Raw genomic sequence first — 26,525 nt, 5'->3', positions numbered from 1 at the left:
TCCAGATTAAAAATAATGTAGTCAGTGGCTAATTAGGGGATACAAAACTATATGGTTTACTTTTAGTTAGATACATTTGTGGAATTTTCTACAATTATATGATCAATAAACACTAATTTTACACTTTATTTGAAATTTAGTTGAAATTGAAGTTGTGCCGTGTTTGTCATATTGGATGGCTTAGCTGTTTATGGAAATTATTTATTTTTTCCTTATGCTGTACATAAATAATCTTTGGAGAGTTGCTTGTCATTGCTTCATGCTCAGATCACAAATATGATTAATGAGTATTCTGCTCAGCAAATTACAGGTTGCTGTAGAAATAGTTCAGGTAAGTGACTCAACTAAAGATGTGCACCTTGCAGTTATACTTTATGGCAGTAGGATTGAGTAGTTAAATTGCCTGGTTACAGACAAACATGGTGCCTCATGGTATGAAATATTAGCCATACTTTTTGATGCTGTATACAAAACTTGCAGTCTGTCTTGGTAACAAGCAGCAAGCTCATAAACACTGAGATGGACTTGATGATCCCTGTGTGTCCCTTCCAACTCAGCATATTCTGTGATATTACTGTACTTCAGTAAAAGTGCTGCACAAATACGCCCTTATGGACAGGGTGTTACCCCTCGTTTGATACAGTCCTGGCTTGGGTAGGACTGAGATCTCAATTATTGCTTGACTTTTCATGGAGTACTATTCAAAGAGCAAGAAGTGTTCATCTGGGACAAATGTGCCAATGTTTTTTGTGGATGAAATCCCGAGCATATGCACTAGCATTTGAAACAGGAATAAGGAAATATCTAAGTAAAAAGAAAAGGTGATCTGAAGAGCAAACACAATGTAGTTCCTAATGTGTTTCAGACTTTTCAGTCTGGAGTTTACTTAGGTGTCTGTACACTGTGGGAGTGTCCTGTTGGCTTTTGCTTGAATGGCTACACATGGGAATTGAAGGGGAAAAGGCACCAAAACTGTGAAAGACTGTACTAGTTGAGTGCCATCATGCTATACTTAACAAAAAGGGAACAGTGACTTCATCAGAGTGTACTGCAGTAGGTTTCCATTTTAATTTTTTTAAAGCTAGGGTGTTGTAACTCATTTGTGTAATTACCCTCATCAGGAAGTAGAAAATAAGTCCTTTAGCCCCAAAAGCGCATTTAGGCAATCCAGGAAAGTCTCCTAGCCACAGGCTGTGCACTCTGCTAGGCAGAATGAATCTTTGTTCTACCTAAAGAACTGCATAGCAAAAAAAGGTAAAATTCAAGAGGCCGGAGAGAGCAAGCAAAGAACAGCAGAGCTAAAGAAGAGAGTATATGGCTAGGTGAATGGAAAGAGGAACCCAGACGCTCAATTCTTCTTGAAAAGTGGTACTATTTTTGAGATCTTTGTTGAAAGAACTGTAATGATTGCTTTTAAGTGTTGTACTTGAGCAGAAGAGGCATTTGCAGCCATTTAAGGTGCTTTTAAATTATAATCCTAGTTTCACTTGGGACTGTATATTTACAATCATATTTTGGCATTAGAAACTTACTGGTGACAATTCTGTTGCTGGTTTCGATGAAAGTTATTAAGGTGTGTAGAACAAGGAAGAGTTTAGGAATGAAAAGCAAGTGAAATTGCTAAGGAATTATCTTTAAGACTATGTAAACCAAAGTTCAGTTTCTTTATGATATATTTGCTCCAGTATGATAGCTTGTTAGCACTATGTTGTATCTTTTTTAACTCAGCAGTCTGCCTTCATGGTGATGTAGGACAGTGGTGATATGTTAGACTTTGTATCTTATAGTAGTCGTCATTAGTCGTTACATGGCTCATAAGACAGTTTATTTTTTGCCAGCTGCAAAGCTGGAATCTTGTCTTCAATCCTCTGCTATTAATTTTTATTGACCTGCTTTTATTAACCTGTTCATTTGGTTTGGTTATGAAGAGGATTTTTGGCTTATGTAGAAAACAAGTTTTGACTGTAGTCTTCCCAGAAACTTACCTGAACATCTTCAGAAAGAAAGTGTGGGCCTTTTCTGATGGTCACTGATTGTATGATAAGTTACATGTAAAACACAGTTAGCTTTTAATCAGTTGAAAGAAGACTGAATAAAAAGTCATCTTTATGTGTCAAGTGATGAAATAATCATGGATTATTGTTTTATCGGTTATTTTCTTTGTATTTGGGAAAGTGCTGAGATATCAGAAGAAGTTTAAAATGATCTCATAAGAGATCTTTCAGACAGTGAGACACTCAATGTATTATGAGAGATGTCTGAGACATGATTTGATCACACCTAGTACTTCTGGGAGGAGGAAACTGCTGATTTCTGTGAACTTCTTAGTCTGTCATACAAAAGAAAGATATATTCCTCTGTCTAGAAGGGAAAGCTGTCTTGAATTGGATATAATGAACTACTTCTTAAATGACAAAGATTAGTAGGAAACCCTGCCTTGAAGTGAGACAGTATCTCTATCACTTGAAGAGACATAATTGGTGTTCAATTTACAGAATATTTTTTTTGCTGTAATTTGCTCAGTGCTTTTGGGCTGTGTTATGCAGTAGTTAACATGATTACCATTACAGCCACATGTGAGTTTAAAATTCATGCTTCCTTCAAATCTTAAACTGATTTACATATTAAGACCTTGTAAACAGATCTGAAGGCATTACAATATGTAAAAAAAGAAAACCTTTAACATGCACTAGTAATTTGTTGGTTTGGAGGTTGAAATGGGGGAACGAGAGCTAAAATAATAATTGACTAAGTTGCAGTAATCATAACTGAGAGTTTAAGTGATAATTGACTGATGCAATCCAGAGCAACCATTTCTGCTGGTTAGTTATGGTTTGCATTTGACACAGAGGACAAAAGCCACATTGACCAAATATGTCCTCCCTCATATTTAGTTTATGACCTGTATCTGTTGAAGTTAGTGATAAAAAAATTTGTAGCTGCCTCCTTAATTCTTCAATGCCAATGCATTCAAAGATCAGAGAAACTGTATTTATTTTTGTATGCCGCAATGCAAATAATGTTATGCTAATTCAAATCAAGCCTATCAGTTTGAACTCATTGGAGGCAACATAGTACACTTGGCATCTGCTTTAGTCTTGGTTCATTGTGGGGGTTAGCCTAACAGGCAAACTCCCTCCCATCTCCAGAATCTTCATCCTCTCAATCTGAATGTGCAGTTGGAAAGTCTCCAGGTATTTGTGAAAGCACAAATGCATGGGGATGCATGATGTATACACAGCAAAATAAAAACTTTGAGCCTTCCTACTCCCCTGCAAAGACCACTTTTTCTGATGCCACTTCTTTCATCACTGAGATCATCCATGCCATAAAGATAGCTAATAGGTAATTCTTAACACAATGCCCACCTAATATTCTATGTTTTTTTTAAGGATATTGTCATTTTGGCATTGAATGAAAATTGTTGATGTGTTAGTCTTCAGAAACCGAGATAGTGTGATGTAGCTGTGAACCAGTGTGAAATAAATCCCTGCTAATATCTGATCTCTGGTGCTAATTTCTACTCCAAATGTAGAGTTTTATTCAGATTTCCATAATTGTACGTTGCAGTTGCATTTCTGTATATTTGTTTTGCTGTTATTTAAAATGGAAATCTGAAGTAAGTTTTATCTGAATGCAGCTGTAATTCTCTTAGTTTTTGGGTAGACATCAAATAGACAGCAGGTATCCCCAGAATGTAAACTCAGATACAGAATGAAGAGAGAATAGAGTTGTATTTGCTACTCGTGTGTTTTGTTTTGTTTTATTTGTTACAGATGTTTACAGTTAGTATCAGTTGATTCTAGTCACTCTCCAGCTAGTGAGGCAGAGCAGCTATGATTTATCCAAAGACTCTAAATTATTGCGCTGCTGTTCTCAAAATGTTTCTGATGAGGCAAGTTTTTAAATATTACTAAATACAAAAATGGCACCAATTCACTAGAGATACCATTTCCTCATTATCTTAGAAATGTTTTTTATGAACTTGCATTTCTCAAGAATGCTTGACCTATCTTGCCATAATGACATTGATTTCAGGTGAAATAAAAGTCAGTGATGTAACTTACTGGAGCTTACTGTTCCTGTTGGTTTTGGGAGAGGGGAGCTGATAAAAGGATGCAGAAGCAAAATGCAGGAATATGGCTACAAAACAATGCTCTGAGTCAGTTTTGCTTTGAAATAGAATGGTTTGTCACAAGTGACCTGTTTCTCACACATGCTGTTATTTCATTCAGTAATAAACACATTCTCCCCACCTTGTAACAAAGATTTCAAAACTGAATGTTTTACAGACTTCTTCAGAGCTTAATTGAAATGTTTTACTTGCCACTCCTTTGGGGATGTGGCATGTGCAAAAATGTGATCATGAATTTATTTTTGTACAGGGAGGGGCACAGCAAGGATATATACAAAGTGTTACAGAAAATGGAAGGAGTTCCATCTAAAAACCTTAAGAACAGAGCAAAGTGGTGACTATTGTTGCAGTGAGCTAACTTACATTAGGCCCAAAGATTGTCCCCAACCCTCTTAACAGGCAGTTACAGTGCATAGGAACACTTGACCTTATTATCACAGCGGTAGTTCTGGAAAGCTCTTCAACAATGGATAAAATCTGTTGGTGCAGCATTAAACATTCTGTAATATAGAAAAAACTGGCAAAAGTAGAAAAATGTAGTGATCGCAATAATCAAACCTTTTATAGTCTTAAGCTGAAGTGAGACACTTCACTGAAGCTAAATTTGCACTTTGGAAAGTGTCTATCAGTAAAGAGTTAAATAAAAAGAATGTCATGCATGTGTATGTGATTCTAAATCCAGAAGTGTTACATTTCCTTTGTTGGCATTAGTTTCTGCTGAATATACAGGATATATATGGTGAAGACTAAGCCCTTCTGTTATTGGTCTGAAGTGTTTTAACAGAAGTGTGGCATGCTTGGCTGAAAAGACTGGAAGTTTTAACAGATCAAAGCATGTATATTTTGTTCTTGCTGGATATTTTTCTGCTTATCTATTTATGTTGTATTGACCACCTTCATTAGCAGGAATTTTATCTGGACCAAGACTTCCTTTAAGAATCGTTAGTGTCTAAAGTAGTGGTGCATGGTAGAATTTTGTTTTGAGTGCTTAAAGCAAAAGCTTTTGAATGGTCTTTTGATTGATATTTGGTTTTCTCCAAGTATTAATTGCCATTTTTAGGATGGCTCCAGTCTTCATGGCTCTTGATGAAAAATAAAATGGATAGGAAGCTATTGAAACGTGCCATTTTTCTGATCTCATGTAATCCTCTACTTGCTGCTGTTGTGAGAGATGGAGTCGTTTATTGTTAGAGGATGTAGACTAAGTGTTGAATATTCAGGGAAATGGAAGCATCATGAGGTATTTCTGCTGGGTTGCTTTATTTTTCCTATGGTTTTTTTTAGGTTTTCCCCATTTTCAACTCAGCTGTCCAACAGTAGTTCAACAAAGTTTTTAGTGGCTGTGCTGCAGTGTACCCTTTTCTCTTGTAACTGTGGTGAGCCTTGAGATTAATCCTTCATGGGAGGGCTTGTGCTGGCTTTTTACGGAGGTACTCAGTAGAAAGAGGTTTTAGGAGAACTTGTGTTTCCTGAAGTCACCCACAAGTCCCTTTGCTGGAAGGCAGCAGATGAGGTGGCAGCTGTGCCACTTGTGCCCTTCCAACTAACAGTCCTATTCTGTTTCCCATAGTGCCTGTAAAAAGAAAATGTGTTATCTAGACTTGGGCAGAAAAGCAAAGCTTTTTAGAATATGTGACAATAAATATTTTCAGTTGTCATTGTTCACAGCTCTGTAATATCCATGTGGACATATTACCTCAAGAAGGTTAATAGACAACTGTCACATCATATTCTCTTTCTTCCCTTACCCCTTCCTAAATTCACAGTAATTATGCAACCTTTTTCCTTGTAGTTTGGTTTGTTTGTTTTAGGGTTTTGTATGTTTTAATTTTCATCCCCCCTTTCTTTGTAACAATGGACAATTCATAATACCAAAAGATATACCCTAACAATAGCAAAGGTATCTTCTATGTGCTGTAAAAGCATAAAAATAAAGCAGGAGAAGATGACATATCATTGTCAAGAATACTAGATAAATAATACATTTGATATGATGGCAAACAAAATTGCAGGAAAAACAAGGGCAGATTTGACCATAATTGGAACAGCTGTTATTTGCACTGTCTGTTTTTTGCAGGATAGTTGTTTGAACAGTTGACAGCTGTAATGTCGCCTTATATAGGTTTTGTTCATATTATTTAGTGTGGGCTGTCTGTTTTGTTGGTCTAAGTAGACTACAGCTGTTTTTGTCAGAAGCACTGAGTAGCTATTCACCTGGTATACAATCCTGTTTCTCCTGGCCTTTCTTGATTGCTTTTCTTACAAACTCTGCTTTTTATCAGCCAAGAGAAAATTGAAGGCTTTTTTATTGTAGCAGACAAGCTTTGAAAACTTTTTAAGTGGATTTTAATTTTCCTTATGTAAGGTCATATTAATAAAAAACTTATTCTCTAGTTAGAAAATGGAACATGAAGTATGCCACTTGTATTTTGATCTATTTCATTCTTCATTGGGTAATTGCTTTTCTGTTTTCCAGTTTGACATTATGGATCAAGGTGGCAATGCTTTCCTCTCACAAAAGCTGAGATAGTTGCATAAAATGTCTTCTGACATTGCGTTTTCCTCTGCGTTGCTGCTTCAGAGAATATGGAATGCTTTGCTCAGTAGTTGCTTAAGCTGGGCAAATCCAAATCTTGGAGTTTGCTTCATGAAAGCCCAGGTTGGGTCTAGCAAGATTTACTAGCACAGGCTCAGTACCATGTGAATACAGCAATGGTATTTGTGGGGCCAACTTTTACCTCTGAAAATGTTAATGCTCTTTGCTTTTGTGCACTAAAGAAACTGAATTCTCATGTAGCTGCACCCGTTGCACCGTTAACTCCCCCAACAGCAAATCATTCTGCTATAACTGAGAGTTGAGCAAGGTTACTTTTTGTGAAACTCAATAGTTAAAATTCTGAACTAACTGTTAGGGAGAATGAACTCAAATAAGATCCTTCTGTATTAAGTTTTACTGTCTTTTTGTTACTTCTTTCTCTGTGATTTCCTTCATTTAAAGAAAAAACATCATGCCTTCCTAATCTTGCATCAGGAGTGTATCAGAGTCTTGTGATAAAATGTAGCATCATGCATCAAAAACTTGTGGTTCTTCTCTGCTATTGTCAAGGGCAACTGTTTGACTGCTTGTCATTGTGAAATTAAGTGAACAAATTGCTCTATTTTTTCAATTATTATTGCATCTCTTCAGGTTATCCTTCTTTTGCCTTTATCACTAATATTACAAATAGGTGTTTCTCCACAAGAGATAAGTAATTAATTCAGTTAATGTCCCTCAGCACCCTTTGAAAAAGGCATTTAAAAACAAGATTTCATGTGGGAAAATTGCATTCATTACTCTGTCAGAAACATAACACACACAGGTGTATTGGAACACTGAACTGTGTTTGTCTTAAGTGTTAAAACAGCTTAGTTTTCAGATTGCAAAGAATATTTTCACAGCTTTTAAGGATTGGAAACCCCTCACCCCTTCCCTTAATGAAAGCATAAATTCTACAAAAATGGAAGTGGCCACCTAAGAAGAAATTGATATTGAGGATACCAGTAACTGCTGATTTAACCTAACCTTCATTCAGATGATTTTCTTGAAGGATCTGATTAATTATTCTCTTACATTTGCAGGGCTAATTACAACCACATCCAGAAAACTAGACCGAGAGCAGCAGGGAGAGCACATACTGGAGGTAAATAATTTATTTAGATTGCCAAGAAATAGTGACTGTGAGTTCGTTGCTCTTTTACAGAGAATTAAGTTTGCCATGAAGAATTCAAACAAGTGGATTTCAGAAGTAATTTCTTTCTGTGCTCATTATGTTGCAGTGCAGATAACCACCTATCTTATAAAAACTGTGTGTTGAGGCTTTTTGCTAAAAAAGAGTAAAGGTACAGATTGAATGCAATTTTTTTTCTGTATCTCAAAACAAAGATTTACATTCAAATGGTACAAAGGCATGATTGTTAAAAGGAGTGTGATTCCTCTTTTTATCTTCCTGTGTAATTATTGGAATAGTTATTTCAGCCTAACTTTTGCTGAGTATAGGCGTCTGCAAAAGAAGTGCAGAATGTTTTTGTAATACAGAGAATGCAAGAGGATAGTATATGAGTAGCCTTATTTTTCTGCATAACATTTTTACCAGTCTCATCAGTTGCAAGACATGCATTGTAGAGCCCGAATCCAAGAGGATGAAACTTGAGACATAATGCTTTTATTTAACTACATTTAATCAATTGCCTGGAGTTTATTTAAGAGCTTTTGTCATTGTCTGTCAAACAACCTGAAAGGAAAACACATAGAGAACTTTGTCATCCAGTTTCACAATGTTGTCAAGCAGTGTAATGGTGTGGTACTTCTCCTGTAATGAAGACTTAATATTCACAGTGATCCTTATGTCCTAAGATTTATCTGGAATGTTTATTGTGCCTCTTGTCCTGGATGACAGATAAAAAACTATAATGGGAGTTGGCCAAATTAATGTTAAAGACACAGAAGCACCTGTAGACTTACTCAAAACTTCCAATAGGAGACAAATGACTGCAGAGGCGTGGAGATGAATGTATTTATTCCCTGACAGCACAAACTATCCTTTTGCATAATTGCAGTATATGTGCAGTATATGTGCAGTCTTCCTGGGCCTTTTGTATCCCTTTGGTGCATTGTGAGCTGGATTAATGCAGCTGTTGGACCAATTTTTTTATCATTATTTAAATTTCTGTATCAGCTTTGAAAAGAATGCTTTGTACCTAAGTAGCAGTGGGGCAGAATTTCTTCTGCAGTGTGTTTCTAGAAGTAATAGTAACAAAATTAATTAAATGGCAAATCTGATATAGTACTAGACATAATATTCCTGTATATTTTAAAGTAATTATATAATTCTCTTTTCCAATTTGCCTCCTCAGATCGGGTTGTCTCAGTTTCCCAAAACACTCCATGTCCATTATGTTTTATTTCTTGACCACTGCTATGTATATTGGTTGTAAAATTGGTAAATCATTATTTTTACTTCTCTATATATTATACTGTATTTTTTAAATTAGATTTTTTTCAGTAAATAAAATGAGCTGTGGATTGTTTTCTGATCCTGAGGCGACATGGCCCATATGGCTTTGATTGCTTATACCTTATCCCTGGAACAGAGTGACCACATGTTGAAAATTGTGTCTGAATTGTGTGAATTCTCAGGCTGCAGCTAAACAACATGTGTGTGCTACTTGTTCTGGGCCAAAACTTATGCCAGAAGTCACACTCATGGTGTACTGTTATGGGCAGTTGTCTGCTTGCAGTCATGCTAATTTAAGCTTAACTTTATAACCTTAAGCTAACATGTACAGAACTCAGAAAGTTTATTTTTAGGATTGCAATGTCACTTAACGGTACCTAAATCCTCCTGCTTTCATCATTCTGTATAAAATAGCAATTTAAGCTCATTGCTCTTTAGTTTGGAACATTGTTTATTGCCTACTGGTGTAATTTATAATTCTTTATTCTTTGTTAGTTTTGAATCCCAACTGGTTGCTAAAGTTTTAACTAAAAGTCTGTGAAATATGTGACAGAAGAGCTCTTAACTACAGATCCACACTGACAGACAGCCTGGCCTAAAGTAGCCGTTTTCCCATGTGTTAGTTTTATGTTTACAACTCTGATAATAGGTTGGAAAGAAAGCTGGAAATGCACAGAATGGTGGACAGACTCAAGTGCTAAGCTAATTAATTGAGCATTGAAATGTTGACCAGATGGGTTAGTGGTTTTATTCCTTTTTAGTATTAAATTTGATCTTTGATTGAACTTCTACTTACATAATAGTAACTAATATGCCCCATTTTTTTATTCCCAGTTTGTGTTTTTTGAGTTCCAATTCACACTTTCTTATGCATTTATTTTAGCTTAGCTTCATGTTATTCTCTCATATCTTAGTGTACTCTTGGTCGTCAGTAATGCCTTCAAAACTGATGTTTCATTCAAATCAAATAGATGTTTCTCAAATTTGCCTTTGTTATTTGCTTGGTTCAGGGCAATGCTAATTTTATGTTAATTGCCATATTATCCCATTCGCCTTGTAATGTATTTCATCCCTCATTTGGGATATGCTTTTATTTTCTCATCGGGTGTGGTTGGGTTTTTTTTGTGAACTGAAAGGTATGTGGTGGTGTTCCATTACAAGTCCTAAAGGGAACAGATATTCAAATATGTGGAAATCACCATCTGTTAGAGATGAGCATGAATATTTGCGTTTCATGTTGCATTAAACGTGTCAAAATATTAGGATAATAGTTGAATATACTTTTGAGTACCTTTTGTAAATACTTAATAGCTTTAGGCAAGTGCTTTAACTGAAGTTAGGGGATAACTGTACAGCTGTTTAGGCAGCTGTAGGAAAACCTCATTTATGGAGGAGCATTGTTGAAGGCGCAAGTTTGAGCTCTAACTTTACCCTTGTTGATAAAAACAGGTAACAGTAACAGACAATGGTACTCCTGCAAAATCAACAATTGCACGGGTGATTGTGAAGGTCTTAGATGAGAATGACAACAAGCCTCAATTCTTGCAAAAATTCTACAAAATTCGGCTTCCGGAGCGTGGTAAGCCTGAGCGAGAGAGAGCTGCCAGGAGAGAGCCAATCTATCGAGTTATTGCTGCAGATAAAGATGAAGGCCCCAATGCAGAGATCTCCTACAGCATTGAAGATGGTGATGAACATGGCAAATTCTTTATTGAACCAAAAACTGGAGTGGTTTCATCAAAGAAGTTTTCTGCAGCAAGGGACTACGATATCCTTTCAGTGAGTGAAAATCCTGTATATCATGAATATGTAACATGTTCTTTTATCTGTTCATTTCTTATTCAGTAGCTGACAGGTGAGTGACTGCAGTATCTGAAGGAAGAAAGCTTCTACAAATCCAGAAGTATTGTTTTGTGTGTTTGTTTGGTTTTTATTGAGGGATGATTTGAGATGTTTATATTGTGTATTAAGAACTGCCGTTCTTTCCCAGAACTTGGCAGATAATTTATGTGATGAGGGAACATAAGCAGTCAGTTTGACTCACCTTCAGGAAGAAAGCAAAATAAAAGTGAATTTATGGTAACAGTTTGTGCTGCTATCAGGTGCTGCATACTTTTTCTCCATTTGCTGCCCAGATAATGAAGGGCAAGTGGCACTTTGAGAGACACTTAACCTTTGTGGAAATATCTCACACGAGCAAACATGCTTGGAGCTTATTACTGCTTTCTATTTATGTGACATAATGATTTATGTGATCCTGTGGCCTAAAAGATGTGTCTGTTTCGCAGATTAAAGCTGTAGATAATGGTCGCCCACAAAAATCTTCGACTACGCGGCTTCACATAGAATGGATTCCAAAGCCCGTCCCACCCACAGAGCCTATTTATTTTGAGGAATCATTTTTTTCTTTTACGGTGATGGAAAGTGACCCAGTTGCTCACATGATTGGTGTAATAGCTGTTGAACCTCTTGGAACACCACTTTGGTTTGACATAACGGGTAAGGATGCCTTAAGGGCCTTTATTATTAGAAACAAATGCATGGAGTCTGAGATACTGGAGGGCTCATTGCAGCTTGATTTTAATCACTTTTCAAATAAATAATGCTAGGTTTTGACATTCCTTAAGTGCAAATGTGGATTTTATAAGTCAAAATTATTTCATTTTTATCAATGCCACTCTGTATCAAAGATGAAAATTAAGTTGCAAAATATCTGCAGTGTTGCAGTTTTAAAATTGATTTCTGAATATTGAGTCGCTTCAATGAAAACTAATGAAGTCAATCTCATAGACTGTATGATAGGAAAGGAAGTGAGAGGCTAGTTTTCTGCAAAGCAGGATAGTACGCTCAAAAAGAAATTTTACTCATCACATGGATTTCTTCTCCTCTGGGCTGCTACTCAGTTTGCTGTCCTTTGATTCAGTACTAAAAGGAAAGCTTGCAATGTTCCTAACCCCAGCAATCTTCTTCTTGTACATATTCTTTCTACTAAATCATATCTTAACCTCTACTATTGAAAGGCGATTTCTAACCAGTAATAATGACTACATGTTGATTTCAAGGTAACAAAATTAACAGTACTTTTCTGAAGTTCAGACCTAGTCACTAGACTTACAAGCACCAGTAATACTCAGTGTTCACTGCATAGCTGATAGTAAAACCAAGTTCTGTTCTGTGCTAAGTGTGTTAGAATCAAGGAGAATGGCATAGCTTTGTTTCAGGAGAGGTGCCTTGTAATGAACTGCTTCTAGTCTTAAGTGAACTCTTTCTCTCAGTCTGCCAGATTCTTGATAGATTTGTGATTTTTCTACTACATTCACAAGAGAAGGATCTTTTTCATCTTGGTTATTACTGAGAACTTTAGCCATTATTATGATGTTAAGCTGCTGGGAAGAGCATATTTTAAATTAATTAATTTATTATTTTAATTTATTTCTCAATAATTTAAGTATTTTAAACATCTGTTTTGCTGGTATGTATTTCCTGAGGTGTACTGAGAACAGCAACAGTTAAAAATAAGGTTTATGAAACTAACACATGTAGCAGGAATATACAAATGCCAAATTTCAAAAAATTTTCAAGGACATGCAAACAGATACAATTCTTCCCTAAAATCATGCTTCATGCATGAACAATCTGTAATGAAAGTGATAATCATTGCCAATGCATTAAATACTTACAGAATTACAATATAAATTTTAAATGGTTCTTTTAAATGTATTCTTGAAAAAAAAAGTTCCTGTCCAAATAGATTATAATTGATAAAAAGTGTTGGTGTTTAGACAAACCTAGATCTGTACAGCTCTCTAGAGGGACTAAAAAGTGAGGATGCTTTCTTGCATTCTTATAGGAGCAAAGTTCTGCATTTGATGTGTTTTGGAACTGAGGCTACTTTTTCATTGTTCTCCCAAACACACTCAGGGATGTGGGAGTAGAAAAGCAGAAAGTATAAAAATAACTGAGCAGGAGAAATGAGAAGGTATTGTGTACTCCAATTTGAATTAGGGAATCCATAGCAAACAAGTGTCTGTGGACCGAAATGAGTCCATTAAAGGAAAGGTTAAGAAAATGACATTGTCAGAGAAAGGTGAGCAGTTCATGGAGATGAAAGAGAGTAGATAGAATAGGCCTCAGAGGCTTCTTGGAATCTGAACGCAGTACAGCAGTGATTTTTTTTCTGGAGCCTTTTATTAGCAAAATTTGTTAATTAAATTGGGGATGTACTTTCCTATTGTTCTTAGCATGCCTCAGTTGTTAAGCACTGTGAACAGTGTGTACATCTGAATAGAATTCTAATTGATAGTATTATTTTGATCTTCTCCTTCTAAGTGTGCATCACAGTTGGACATTTACATATTCTTATTGTATGCCAAATGCAGAAAATGAATGATCTTTTCGTGCTCTTTTTAGAAAGACATATACAGAAAACTCCATGGGGAAAGAGCATAACTTGTCCAAACATTGTTAAATAAACCATTTTATTTTGACAGTTTTCTTAGTATAAGTGTTTTGGAAAATTTGATATATGATCATATTGTGAAGTTATGGGCTACTCTTACAGGTGGTCACTTTACCACCCTCTTTTACTGTTTCTAATAGCATGAATGAATTTGATTGACAGCTTTCCTTTGTGTTCTGTGCTTGCTTTCCATGCTTTCTTTCTTTTTGGCTGAGCCAGGAGACAAGCTTGCTAGTGAAGTATTTTACATCTTACAGATGGCTTGTGACCTGAACTGTACAGCAGAAGGTATCTGCTGAGATCACATAATTTATTACCAGATTATGAGATCTGAAATGAAAGCGTACATTTATAAACTATTTATTTTATTAACCCTTCGGAAATCAAAGTGCTCACGGTTGCATTTGTGACAGGTTCGTTTTTGTTTTGTTTTGTCATCATTACATTTATACAGCATCAATTCTGAGCATCCAGTTTTGGCTTTGGCCAAAATTGTTGCTGTTACACTTCAGTGTACTAGATGCAGAAGTTTGGGTTGAGTTCTGCTTCAGCGGATCACCAGATATCACTGCTAATATAAATACAGGCAAGGCCCTGGTGATTTTCTTGGTAAGGAAGGGAAAAATGTTGGTTAGAGAGCTTGTCCTTGTGTAGGGAAAAGTGGCTGAACCAATTCATGCTCACTCACTTTACTCTTCCCTTAAAATGTAGAGGACTTCATTGAGACATCTGAGAAAATGATTTTGCCTGCCAGCTATGAAAGGAAAAACTAGATTCACCTTCTAAAACTGACATACTACACAAATACCATTAGAAAAATTCATGTTAAGAAAAAAGCTGCTGCCTTTCATCATGTCCAGTTTCTATCCATTTGAGTGATTCAGAAACTGCTGCTGGACCAGAAAGAGGAGTTGGCTTTCAGTTGAACTAGAAAAATTATGTGATGTTGGTCATTACCAAATATCTCAAATCCAGTGAAGCAGAATCCAGCCCATCTTTCCTAAACTGATATGTTTGTCATGCAGTGGAACCTTCTAAAAGTGAAATCCTTTTTACATGTGAATGGAGGCTCATTTTAGTATTTACTGTTTTTTTCTTGGACTAAGTTCAAATTTGCAACCTTTGGAACTTCATCCTCTCAGTTCTAAGCTTGGCTTTTCATAAAACGCATTTAGTGATTTGCAAAGCTTAGCATGTATAATCTTGTTAAAGGAAAAAAAAGCACTCAGATGATATCTGAATGCTATCTGCTAGCCTTGTAAAATATAATTAGAAAAACACATGCCCATAATTAGGAAAAACTGGTTTGCCATATCTAGCACTGGCTTGACCAAAATAAGAATTGATTCTTCCATTTTAGGCAGTTTATTGAGAGGTCTAAAGCAATTGTAGTTAAATGGCAGTATTCATCATCCCTAATAGTATTTGGACTTAATGGACATTGCATTCTCAGGGCAGTCTGCTCCAAGTGGCAAGATGATGATCAATTAAATGTTTAAACAACTGAGTGTAGCTATTGATCTACACAGTTATTTAACTATATTTCAAAGAGTAATTTGAAAGTTTCACAAGGGAAATTAAGATAATTAGTTTCAGAAAAGGAACTTGACCATATTTAAACATTGGACATTTAAACATTTAGTACTATTCTGTCTCAGTAAGACTGAGATAGTGAATTCCTTAGATGCTCAACATTACAATGATAATCCTTTGGAGGTACTGCAGCTTTTTCAGCCTTATCTATAATCATATATGAATATAATAATATGTATTTTACTCCAAAAGACAAAAATTTGACTGTATGTCAAATGGGATTTTAATGTATTTTGATAAAAAGTATGTTTTTCACTTATTAGCTGATAATCTTCCCAAAAGAAACTATTGCATTTGATGTAGTAATTCTCAATTTCCTGCTGTATGGAATCATTAAATTCCATGGTTTTGGTTTTTTTTTTTATAAGTAGAGAATCTTGCTAATAAGAATGCCCCTGATGACTTCCCACAAGCTGGGCAAGTCAGCTTTGTCCAATACTACTCAGTTTTAAATATCTATTAGCAGCATATCATGTTACCAGGAAAAAAACCTAAAGTATTTAAACTAAATGTATGTATAAATATATGTATATATATTTCCACCTTCATTAAGCATTGAAAGACAGAACATGATCATACATAAAAACGATGATACAATAATGCATTTTATTAACTTCTCCCTCTCACAATTTCCTGAACAAGGTGGCAACTATGACAGTCGATTTGATGTGGACAAGGGCACAGGAACTATCATTGTTGCAAGACCCCTTGATGCAGAACAGAAATCAAATTACAACTTGACAGTAGAAGCAACAGATGGAACCAGATCTATCAGCACTCAGGTAATAAACTTTCTGATGAAGCACTTATAAAAAGAGTATGTAGCTGGAGAGTGGGGAAGCTGTTGGGTTTTCTTCTCACCATTTTTTTAATCCTAGGCAATGAACATGGTTTGTTCAAATTAGGGACTTTGTCTAAAATAGAAGTGAATTCTGATATTCACAGACCCATGTTGTTTGGTGGCTTAGGTGTAAAGGTGGTGTGTTACTATACTGTAGTCTGAACCAACAGTTTTTAAGTTATAACATGTTCCTGCAGCTAAATAAATGAGAACAGAAACTAAGCCCCTGCATGCATGACTCTCTTACAAGAAAAGGATTTATACTACTCATCTGAATTACTCCTCCTTACAAGCTTCTCCAAAATCACCACATGAAGTGATTACTGTACTTGAAATTTAAAGACAACTATTTTAAAATTTTGTGGTTCCCCTTCCCTGGAAGATCTGTGGATGACCAGTTGTACAATATCCAAGAAACTAAGCTGCTTTTTCTGCATAGTGTACATATAGAAACAAGGTTTAGATTATAACATCTCTTTGTATTCTCCCAAATACTTTATTTTAGTTTTGGTGAAAGTAGAGATTGTTTAGCAATCTCCAAAAAAGCAGCAACCTCAGACAGACCAATGTTTTAAAATTACCTTTTTACTGAAGCTCTCTCTGATGGTGGCAATTCTTGCAGTTGGACTAATAAGTTCACTTAAAGCTGCAGAAGCCTTTTGTGACAGTATTGTCTATTTCATAGTAATGTAGTTTATTATGTATATCCCACCTGTTTTTCCCATCTAGTGTCTTTCCCCATCCCAGAACCTGAATATATTTGAGAATACAGCTTAGCTGAGGTTGGTGTGAGAAGAGCCATGATTAAAGAGGAGCTTCTCTTTTCTTACAGATAGAAAGGCAAGGTTTTATTTACTGATTAAAGACTGTTGGGCTTGGACAGTGATGTGTCTGTATTACCTACCCCTATCATTGACCTTCCCTTCAGGCACTCAAAGAACAATAAGTGGGTTGCTGCTGTCTTTCCTGTACATGGAGATCTGTGCTACAAATACAATTTCTTCTTGTTCAGCTTCTGTGCAGTGCATATGTTTTTCTGTAATGTTTTCTAATGTCTTATATGTTGTCTTCTGCTTTTAGCCAGAAGATGTTTTTTGTCAATGTTAAGGATTTTAAACAGAATCTTTATTGAGGTGGCTGCATGTCTGGAGGCTTGATAGGTGAGATAGAGTAAATTTGATAGTGGAAGGTGACCAAGTTTAGCAATTTCCTTTAAGAAATGCCTTCTCTTAAGAGGTGACAATTGTGAGTGATTTTTCTAGACCATGACTCTTCAAAGACAGCAACGTGTTTCCCAGTAGGAGCTTTCTGTAATCATAACTGTGGTGCCATTGCCTCTGGTGCTGATAACCACCATAAACAGTTTGGAGAAGAATCCTGCTGTAAATTTATTAAATTCGCCTACTTGTAGTAAAAATATTGAGCAGATTCTTTTCCAGTGATTACAGGATGCTGGAGAGAAGGCAGGAATTTCTCAGAACAAAAAAATAGAGGAAACACAAATTCAGCTAACATTCAAAAGACAGCAAGAGGCTTCTCCATACACACTTTCCCCCCACTACCAAAAATGCATTCAAAGATGCCATCATACAGGGTGTTGGGGTAGCCTGGGGACTAGGCAAGGCTTAATGTAGGGCCTTGGTGAATGCAGATAGCCTGTCCAGTGCTGCTGCTGGCATAGCTGAATTTATGCACATGTCCTGGGCTGTCACAGTTGAACCATAATCTGCGTTGTCTTTTAGAACAACCAAGAATGGGAAGGTCAGAAAATTACTTTAACCCTCACCCCTTCTTTTCCTCTGAGTTATGTGATTCATTTAGTTCTTCTTGGGGAATGCACAGTGTACTTTTTGTTCCTTAAATGAATTTGTTATTTTAACATTTTGTAAAGCTAAGTGATCATTATAAACATTTACCCCACAGCACTCTTCTCCAGAAGAACTGGAGTAGTAGTCTCACATTTGTAATTTCTGTGACTGCTTTTTCTGTGATTGTTTTTCATGTCTTTCTCTTCCTCTCCCAGGCTTGGCAGGATCAGGGACTGTGGTTTCTGTTACAAACAAGCACAAAGGCTTCCTGTGCCTTGTCTTTCTTTTGCCCTACTCGTGGGATAAGCACAAGTTACACTGTTGTTGCTGGAGTCTCAGTGTGGTGTATTAGATTGAGGTGTGGATTTATTCAAACTCTGCAACTGTTGGTGCATGATCCTGATTTTAATTGATTCTCTTATCTCCCCCATAACTCCTGGCCCACCCAAATGCACTAATCTGTTAAAATAATCCTCAGGACTATTCCTCAAAAGATGCATTTCAGATCAGGCTTAAATTAGGGGGTTAAAAATGTTGATACAAAATCAAATTTGAAGGTGTGATTTATGGCTGCCAGTGTGTAAACTCCATTACTCGCTGCAAAAATACTGATGATTGAAGTTTAAGTGCTGATGTGGCATTGGATTCTTCTAAGAGCTGATGAACAGTTAAAATGGAGTGACAGGCAAAAGAAATTCTGAATTCTGAGTGCATACATGAGGAACAACAATATGCCATACAGAGCTTTTAGCTTACAAAGTAATTGCTATAAACACTGGATATAACCAATTTAACAGATCTTGATTAACAGCAGAGTAAGTAATTTTACATTTAATTTGAAAAAGGAAATGGCATTTGCAAGAAATTGGGGAGGGGCACAAGAAATGAAAACCTTACTGTGTAAAAGCAGTGTATTGAATCTGACTTTAAACTGGAAGGCATTTGCTGGCCTCAGGCCATTAACATCTGTAGAGCATTTGACTCTTTCAGGACTTCAGTTAAATAGCTTTTTTGAAAAATAAAGCTATAGTAGGCGTGGAGTCTATTAGAATTTTGCATGCATCTAAATGCCAAATGCATGAGGCAAAACAAGGACAAACAAATTCCAGGCCTACAGTAGTGGTGTTTGACATGATGTTAGAAAATACTAGTGTCAGGCTTGGAAGGATTATGATTAAAAATAAAATAAAAGTGCAGAAACTAAATAACTAAATCCCACAAGTCAGCGTACCTATGTACTGAAGCAGAAAATGTTATTCACAGGCTCTAAGTAGTGATAAATGAACTATTGAATTGATTTTTGGGGGAAAACCAAAAGAAATGGTCCTGTTTCTAGCTATAGCCACTTGCAGTCATTGAAAGAAATCGATATATATAGCATTGAAAGTAATATTTCAGATGGTTTACAGCTAATTGCAGCATTTTACCTATTGCTTTGCTATTGCAGAATATTTAATGTTACTTTTTTGCAAAATCTATATGGACATGATATTTTGGGAATGCAGTATAGAATAATCTTCATTTACTATATCTTTGCTTGTAATTTTGCTTGCAATTACATTGCTCTACAGAGACAGAGCTGGAATGAAGTTATATCATCTCTGGATAATACAACTTTTTATATATGAAAATTATATAAACATGCCAATGTAACTGTAATGTAATTGTGGGACAGGAGTAGATTTTAAACTCCACACAGAATCAGTAAATGAAAAATGATATTAAAGTAACCTAAAATCCAAACATTATGTTTAAATAGTGCACATTGAGTGTGTTTTGTCAATCGCACATATCTCCTCTTACTAGCAATCAGTACATCCCTATGCAAATTTAGGTTTCACCTGTCAGATTATTAATAGATTTTTAAGTCCTTCCTCAAAGTAATCCTGCTTTGTTCTCTTATAGCCAGTGTACATTGCTCTCAGTGGGATCTGTGGGCAGAAGGCAGCTGTGCAACACAGCCCTTGCATATTTTTGCAAAATAAATGAAGCTTCTTTAGTTCCAGAGCATTTTGTTTCAAAGATCACGTTGTGGTCTGCTGATGTTAAGCTTTTCTATATTGTGCCTCTTTAATGTGCAACTCTTTCTTAAGAGATAATATTAGCATATTTCATTTGAATTGAATCTTGTCATTTCATTGAGAAATGCTCAAAAGTTAGTTTTATTTTATACTGCATGTTATGTTAGAATAACACAAGTTCTTCGTGTGTTCAGACACACTAAACCATATTTTTCTGTATGGGTCTTTAAAACTGCACTCACAGTTATTTCTGCAAGTGCTTTCCCTTTAACTTCAATGTCTTACCAGTTTACATGAAAATTTGGTCCTCTTACAATTAAAAGGTAATTGCACATCTAGCACCTGTCACTTAGCCTCAGTAAGAACTCCTGAATTGAAAATAGGGTTTCCTTACTAAATTTATTAAATATTTATTTAATAGTTCACATTGGAAAGAACCCTGGAGTTCTAGTTAAAACTCCTGGTCAAAGCAAATCCAACTGCAAAGTTGCCTAGTTTTTCAGTGACTTGCTGTAACTGCCTGGGTTGACTTAGCACAACACCTCTCCCTTGGACTTGCTTTTATACTGATGTTTAATCACTCTCCTTGAAAAAATAGTTCTCTTAAGTCTAGTTGTATTTTCTCTTATTGGAGCTTGTGGGTATCACCTCCTGTCCTTTCACTGAGCACCTCTGAGGAGAGTCTGGCTCTCTTTCCTGCGTCCTCCCTGCGGAGAGATTGCTTTTCAATCCCCACTGATTTTAATGACCTCTCTCTCATTGGATTTGTTTCATTTTGTCAAGGTGTCTCTCCTGTACTGCAGGAGTGGAGGTAGTGAATCTACCTTCCCACCAGTGAGTGTCAAACAGAAGGGGGTAATTCCTTCCCCCTGCCCTCATTAAAGCAGCCCAGTGTGCCAAGTTAGACGAGTTACCAAAAGGGAACCCATCGGGTCACATCATGCTTGTCCACCAGAATTTGTGCAGGGGCATAAAGTAATAACGTCACTGAGAGAAAAAGGAATCCTAGAGTGTGTAGATAAAACTCTTGAGTTTGAAAGAAACTTTGGGTTTTGCATACATTTAAAATGACTGCACTAATATATGAAGTTGTGTATTTGTGGTGTTTGTCAGTGTGGAGAAAACTGCAACTAGTGTGACAAGTAATGGAATACCTGAGCTAAACCTTTGTAGTGACTGAGTCACTATGTGTATTTCTTAGCAATATTCTTTTTAATAATTCAAATTTAATAATGTTGTACATTTTGAGGAGCTAACTCCTTATCTGTTTACCCCAACAGTACTTTCTGGAGGATTTCTCCTTATGTGTCATTTTAATTGCTTCCCTAGCTAATACCAGATTTGATGCCAAATCCTGATCAACAACTCACTTTTCAGTTAAGCTGGTTCATTGGATATATGGCTAGTCCTGTAGGTACTGATGCTGGTTTTAGAGTCACTACATTCCTGGCATTTAACTTAGTTGTTTGCATGGGGATTTTGTGGTGCTCCATTCTAGTAATGCTATTTTTCTTTATTTGTTTTGTGTACTACCAACAGCACAGGTGGCCATGTCTTCTGCTCCAAAGATTTGCTTAACAGAATTGCTCTGTAGTTGCAAACCTTCTCAGTTCCAATTTTAACCTATGTTTCTGTGTTTCCTCATTTGGGAGTGGAAATAGACATGAAATTAGATAGAGATTTTAATTTAAATTCATTGCATTTGACACCTCATCTTTTCACTTTGGTGGGGTTTTTTTAATGAGTCTGGCCTTAATAGTTTCTTGGTGATGGAAAGTTAATAAAATAATTGGTGATGAGTTCATTTTGAAAGCACATTATCCATTAATGAAGTGTTGTAATTGTATATGGCCTTTAAAACTTTCATTTATGCAGAAGTTTTTTTATGGTTTGACTTGTATTGAGTGTTGGGGCTTTATATTTTTTTAAATTGTTTGTTCATCTTCATTTGGTATAATTTTTAATTTTCCTGAGCACAGTTTTTCAGTGAGCAGCTATTTTTACTCAAATACTTTGTAAGTGTATTAGAACTTTTTGTCTTCTTCCACAAGGCATTATAATGTATTTCATTTATACAAGATTTTGGTTTATTGCATCCTGTTTAATCATGACAATGTAAAAAGATCACATTTTTTATGTAATACTTACTCTTAATTTTCCAAGTTAATTTGTTAGTTAATGTATTTAAAAACTTGTCCTAATATGTATCCTGGGTCACGTACCATTAATATTTCTCCCCACTGAAAGTCAATAGTTAGTCTAACTCTTTGTTTTTTTTCTTGAATCTGTTTCTAATCCGTGACAAAACCAAACTCCTTAGTCTCCATAGCAACATCTTGCAAGGGATCTTATCAGTGTGCCAAACTATTCAGTTTTAGAGTAAGATGCTAGTTTTGCAAGGTTGACATTTCTTCTTCCTGTAGCAAGAGCCTTAGCATTTCCTAATTATTTGACACTCTCAGGATTCATCTAATTTAGTTTCTTCTGCATGCGGTTTGATACCTTGTCAAAATTACACCTGCAGACTCCACCAGTTAGCAATGGAAAGCAGTAAGTGTCTCCAAAGAGTAATTTAACCCACTTACAGAATTGTAAGTCCCTATTTTAAAAACCTGTTTATATATAGCCCTTAACAAATGTGTATAAAGCCCCTAGCCTTTGGATGGATAGAAGCATGGCTGTACGTGCAGCACATAAAGAACCCGAATTTAGCTGTGTGTTGCTGGAGTTTTGCTGTCTACTTGCCAACTCCTTTGCATTCATGTTATTTGTCTGATGTTATCACTGTAGAAGGAACAGGATGATGGCTGTCTGTCTCACCCTTTTCATACAAAACTTTGGTGCTGTGTAATGCAAGTGGGGCTGCAGGGATCTCATGTGGTTCCAGTGAGCAATATTATACAAAGATGCAAATTGAAGCATCAGATTTAATTTAACTGTAACTTCAGAGAAATCGTGTCGTTGACCAATGAGCTATGCTGAAATTGGGCTACATTGCTAGAGAATAGTAAACAAAACCACCTACAGTTCTTCAAAATAATGCACTTCTATGGCAATTCCACCACTTCTCTATTCTTGTCTTGGCTTGCAGATGTGAGGGGCTGAAAGAGGACTGGTTTCATGTGAGGGCAAGGAGGAGTACTATGCATGCACTGCCTTGAGAAAACATCACTTAAAATTGTAAATTTGCACCCCAAAGCAGTACTTTTACCTACTCTAGGATCCATATTGTATATTTTAAATTTTTAATTCCAAAATTAGCAAGGAATTTTTTTTTTTGTCTTCCTTTGGACAAATATGATTCCCTTTAAGATGTCTTATCTAAGATGTTTCTGGTTGTATAGATTTCTTGTTTGACTTCGGGGAAGGTGAGGCAGATTTGGCTTTCGTGACATTCTTCTTCCCTACACGTCTTGAATCTCTCCTCCTCTCAGCAAAATAAAATTGTCTTGAGTTGTTATTACTTCAGTATCATGGTCTAATTTTTAATAAAATATCCTCCTTTCATTTATTTTTACCAAATATCATCAATGTTTTCCCTTTCCCATTGTATCATTTCAGGTGTACATCAAAGTTATAGACACAAATAATCACAGGCCTCAGTTTTCTGCTTCAAAATATGAAGTTGTTATTCCTGAGGATACCTTACCAGAGACAGAAATTCTGCAAGTCAGTGCCACAGACAGGGATGAGAAGAATAAACTGATTTACACTATGCAAGGCAGCACTGATCCCATTAGTCTTAAGAAATTTCGTCTGGACCCTGCAACTGGCTCCCTTTATACCTCAGAAAAACTGGATCATGAGACCATGAACCAGCATATTCTCACAATAATGGTGAGTACGCATGAGATTTCTTCTGTTGTGAGTTACACGCAGATACTTTTTAATGTCCTTTTAGTTTGTCCCCATAATTCAAACGCTTATTTGTACCTTCAATTTTTGCGCAGTCTTTGACTCTGTGGCTGATTGCACCATGAATTACTGCTAGTATCTGGTGAGCTACTGAAATTCCAGTGGTAATTCCTGGTGATGTGCTGACTGTTGCAGGTCCGAGATCAAGATGTTCCTGTGAAGCGCAACTACGCCAGGGTGGTGGTCAATGTCAGCGACACGAACGATCACGCCCCGTGGTTCACCAGCCCTGCCTATGAAGGACGAGTGTATGAGTCAGCAGCTGTTGGATCAGCAGTGCTCCAGGTTACAGCATTAGATAAGGACAAAGGAAAAAATGCAGAAATTGTGTACTCCATTGAATCAGGTATAGTCACTTTCGTACATTTCCAGTCTGTTGAAGTCGCTGGTAGTTTTTCAACTGTAGACGTGTGGAAACATATCTGTGAAAAAGGGGAGACAGTTTGTGTGGCAGGTTTATGTGCCATATTCTGAGAGATGTATTGAAGACACAGCCTCAGAGTATTTAAAAGAAAATTAAAAATATTCATCTACATCCTTTAGCTATTTATGTTATCCTCTCAATACATTTGGCATATTTTAGTAGTAGGGGAAGAAAAAGCCATCTTGGGATGCTCAAAAGGAGTAATTTCTTTAGAAATTACAGAATCTGTAATTTCTGTAAGAAATCATTCCATTCAGGTCTAAAATTGCATTCTATTTTGATATTGTCGGTCTTATTTTCTGTGGCTTAGGCAAAGCAAGGATTTGATGAATAGAGTAAGAGCTTGAGATAAGTGCTTTTGTGTTTAATATAATGCAGAGGTAAGAAGCTCAAAAATAACTTAAATATGCATGTACCAAACTCCTAATTAATCCCAGCTTTTAAGGTAATTTTTTTAATAGATGCAGCAAAGAAGGGGTTGCTTTCTGTACTTCCCTGTGGCTGATTTTAGTAGTGGGACTGCTATTCTAGCTTATTAAAATGTTTAAGAAATTCCTTAATAGTTGGTCAGTTTGGCATTAAGACTCCTTCCAGATTGCAGGCCAGAAGAGAACTGCTCCTTATTTTTAACCTCAGTACATCATTCTGAACTTGCCTACAATAATGTGGTTCAAATTGTGGCAATTTTTAATATTAGAAATCAGGATGACATGGATTGAGTTCTCTTACCAGACAGAAGTAGATTTTGATTCAGTCCATTAAATCTGAATTAATACATGTTTGCCATTATCAAGGTCCTGAGTTTTGTAGATACCATGACTATAAAAAAAAGAGTTATTTAAATTTCATTCCTTATGTGAAATACTATTTTCAAGGTAAAAAATAATTTAAATAAAAAATCCCAGTAAAAAGCATAAGAGACTATATATTAAAGAGGACAACAAAAGGCAAAAGGTTACTCACTTTCTGTTACATGCAAAGTGATATGTGCTTTTTTTTTAATTTTACATAAATTGCTCTGTAAAGGATAGGAATTATTTACTATAAATATTTTCCTTTATTTCCTCAAAGTGCTGTTTTCATGTGAAAGCACACTTTAACACTGTATTAAAACAAAGCTGTGGTTATGATACTCTGACAAGAATGAATGGTTTTGAGTGTCTCATAACTTGCTTAAATTACATGAGATTTTTCTGTCATTTCTAGAAATACGTTTCTAGAAAGACATTTACTAAGCAAGGCACCAACATCCATGAAATTTTTCTCTTTCCTTCCCATTTTGTTAGTCTTGTTTTCTGAATGCCAAACAATGGCAAGAAAAAATGTGTGTGCCTGCAGTCTAGAATGAAGTGACATGCTGTTCTGTTCCTTTCTTCTAGGTTTTTGTAGGAGTAAATGTAAGACCTGTAAGTTTTATTTTATAGGATGGTGATCTACTGGGAGGTTAAAGAATTTAATTACTATTCTAAGCAAATGGACGGAACATTCCTTAAATGCTTGTAATGGCTGCTTAGATATGTAATGGGATATTCTAAGAATGCCATTTTGTTAGAGTCTGCTGTAAAAAACCTGAAAATACCCAACCAAAAAGAACCAACAGTGAAAAAAACTCAAACAAAACACAAAACCTCCTTCTTGCCTACTTGTGTGCAGAACTGAGAAGTTTTTAAAGATTTTTTTTCATGCTGAGATCATGGCTTTGATAATGTCATTTTTTAGGTTAGTAGAATGTTAAATCTTAGCATATTTTATTCATAAGCAGGGTCTTGTATGCAGTGTAGTTCATCTGTATATTTCAAAATTTGAAGCAAACAAATGTTTACGTTAAATGGCAGCTGGTTCTTCTCAGCAGGCATTATTTTTCTTCTGATACAGTCCCAGGGAATAACTTGTCTGTGTATCAATAGGAAATTAAGAGAGAGGTAACTATTTGTCCAATTTAAAAAGTTTGGTTTTGAATCAGTCATTTAAACAATACTTGTATAAACAATTAAGATTCACAATTGTTTGTTACAACCCTTCTTTTTTTCTTGTCCAAAACATTCCAGTTGTTTTAGATTATAAAATGTAACTTTTATTCCACTAATGTTAACTTCTGAATATAAGTTCCTTTCAGCTGCAGTTGATATTTAAGTTTGCTAAAGGAAAATTTTTGCATTAATTTTCAAGTCCTGGATGGCTTTGCTAACTATATTTTACGCAGTATTCCCACAAGTAAAGTTAGAAGTACTGCCAGCTCTTGATTACAGAAAACTTTCCAGACAGGCTAACAAGTGTTTATCAAACAAAACTAAGAAATTTTCATAGTCTCTGTTCTGTCTGCTCATAGTCTCTG

The 26,525-nt window shown here is 35.9% G+C and overlaps 1 protein-coding gene across 11 annotated transcripts in view; it reads left to right on the top strand.

The window, feature by feature from the left end:
* Positions 1 to 26,525, top strand: part of FAT1 (FAT atypical cadherin 1) — a 103,017-nt gene that overhangs the window by 45,035 nt on the left and 31,457 nt on the right. For 6 of the 11 annotated variants that reach the window (XR_012580463.1, XM_074541424.1, XM_074541421.1 and 3 more), the window contains exons 4-10: positions 7,754 to 7,815; positions 10,579 to 10,908; positions 11,418 to 11,628; positions 13,808 to 13,876; positions 15,824 to 15,963; positions 23,413 to 23,688; positions 23,902 to 24,112. Coding sequence is in view for 9 of the 11 variants with exons in the window: in XM_074541424.1 (XP_074397525.1) it covers positions 7,754 to 7,815; positions 10,579 to 10,908; positions 11,418 to 11,628; positions 13,808 to 13,876; positions 15,824 to 15,963; positions 23,413 to 23,688; positions 23,902 to 24,112 (1,299 nt within the window). In the remaining 2 variants the exon portion in view is untranslated. Of the gene's footprint in view, positions 1 to 7,753; positions 7,816 to 10,578; positions 10,909 to 11,417; positions 11,629 to 13,807; positions 14,002 to 15,823; positions 15,964 to 23,412; positions 23,689 to 23,901; positions 24,113 to 26,525 lie in introns of those variants that run through there. The other 5 variants (XM_074541429.1, XM_074541428.1, XM_074541425.1 and 2 more) reach the window with 3 other exon arrangements.

Source organism: Zonotrichia albicollis, chromosome 5, assembly GCF_047830755.1.
Source record: "Zonotrichia albicollis isolate bZonAlb1 chromosome 5, bZonAlb1.hap1, whole genome shotgun sequence".
NCBI lineage: Eukaryota > Metazoa > Chordata > Aves > Passeriformes > Passerellidae > Zonotrichia > Zonotrichia albicollis.
The sequence above is the reverse complement of the archived record's forward strand: the minus strand, read 5'-3'. Positions and strand labels throughout refer to the sequence as shown.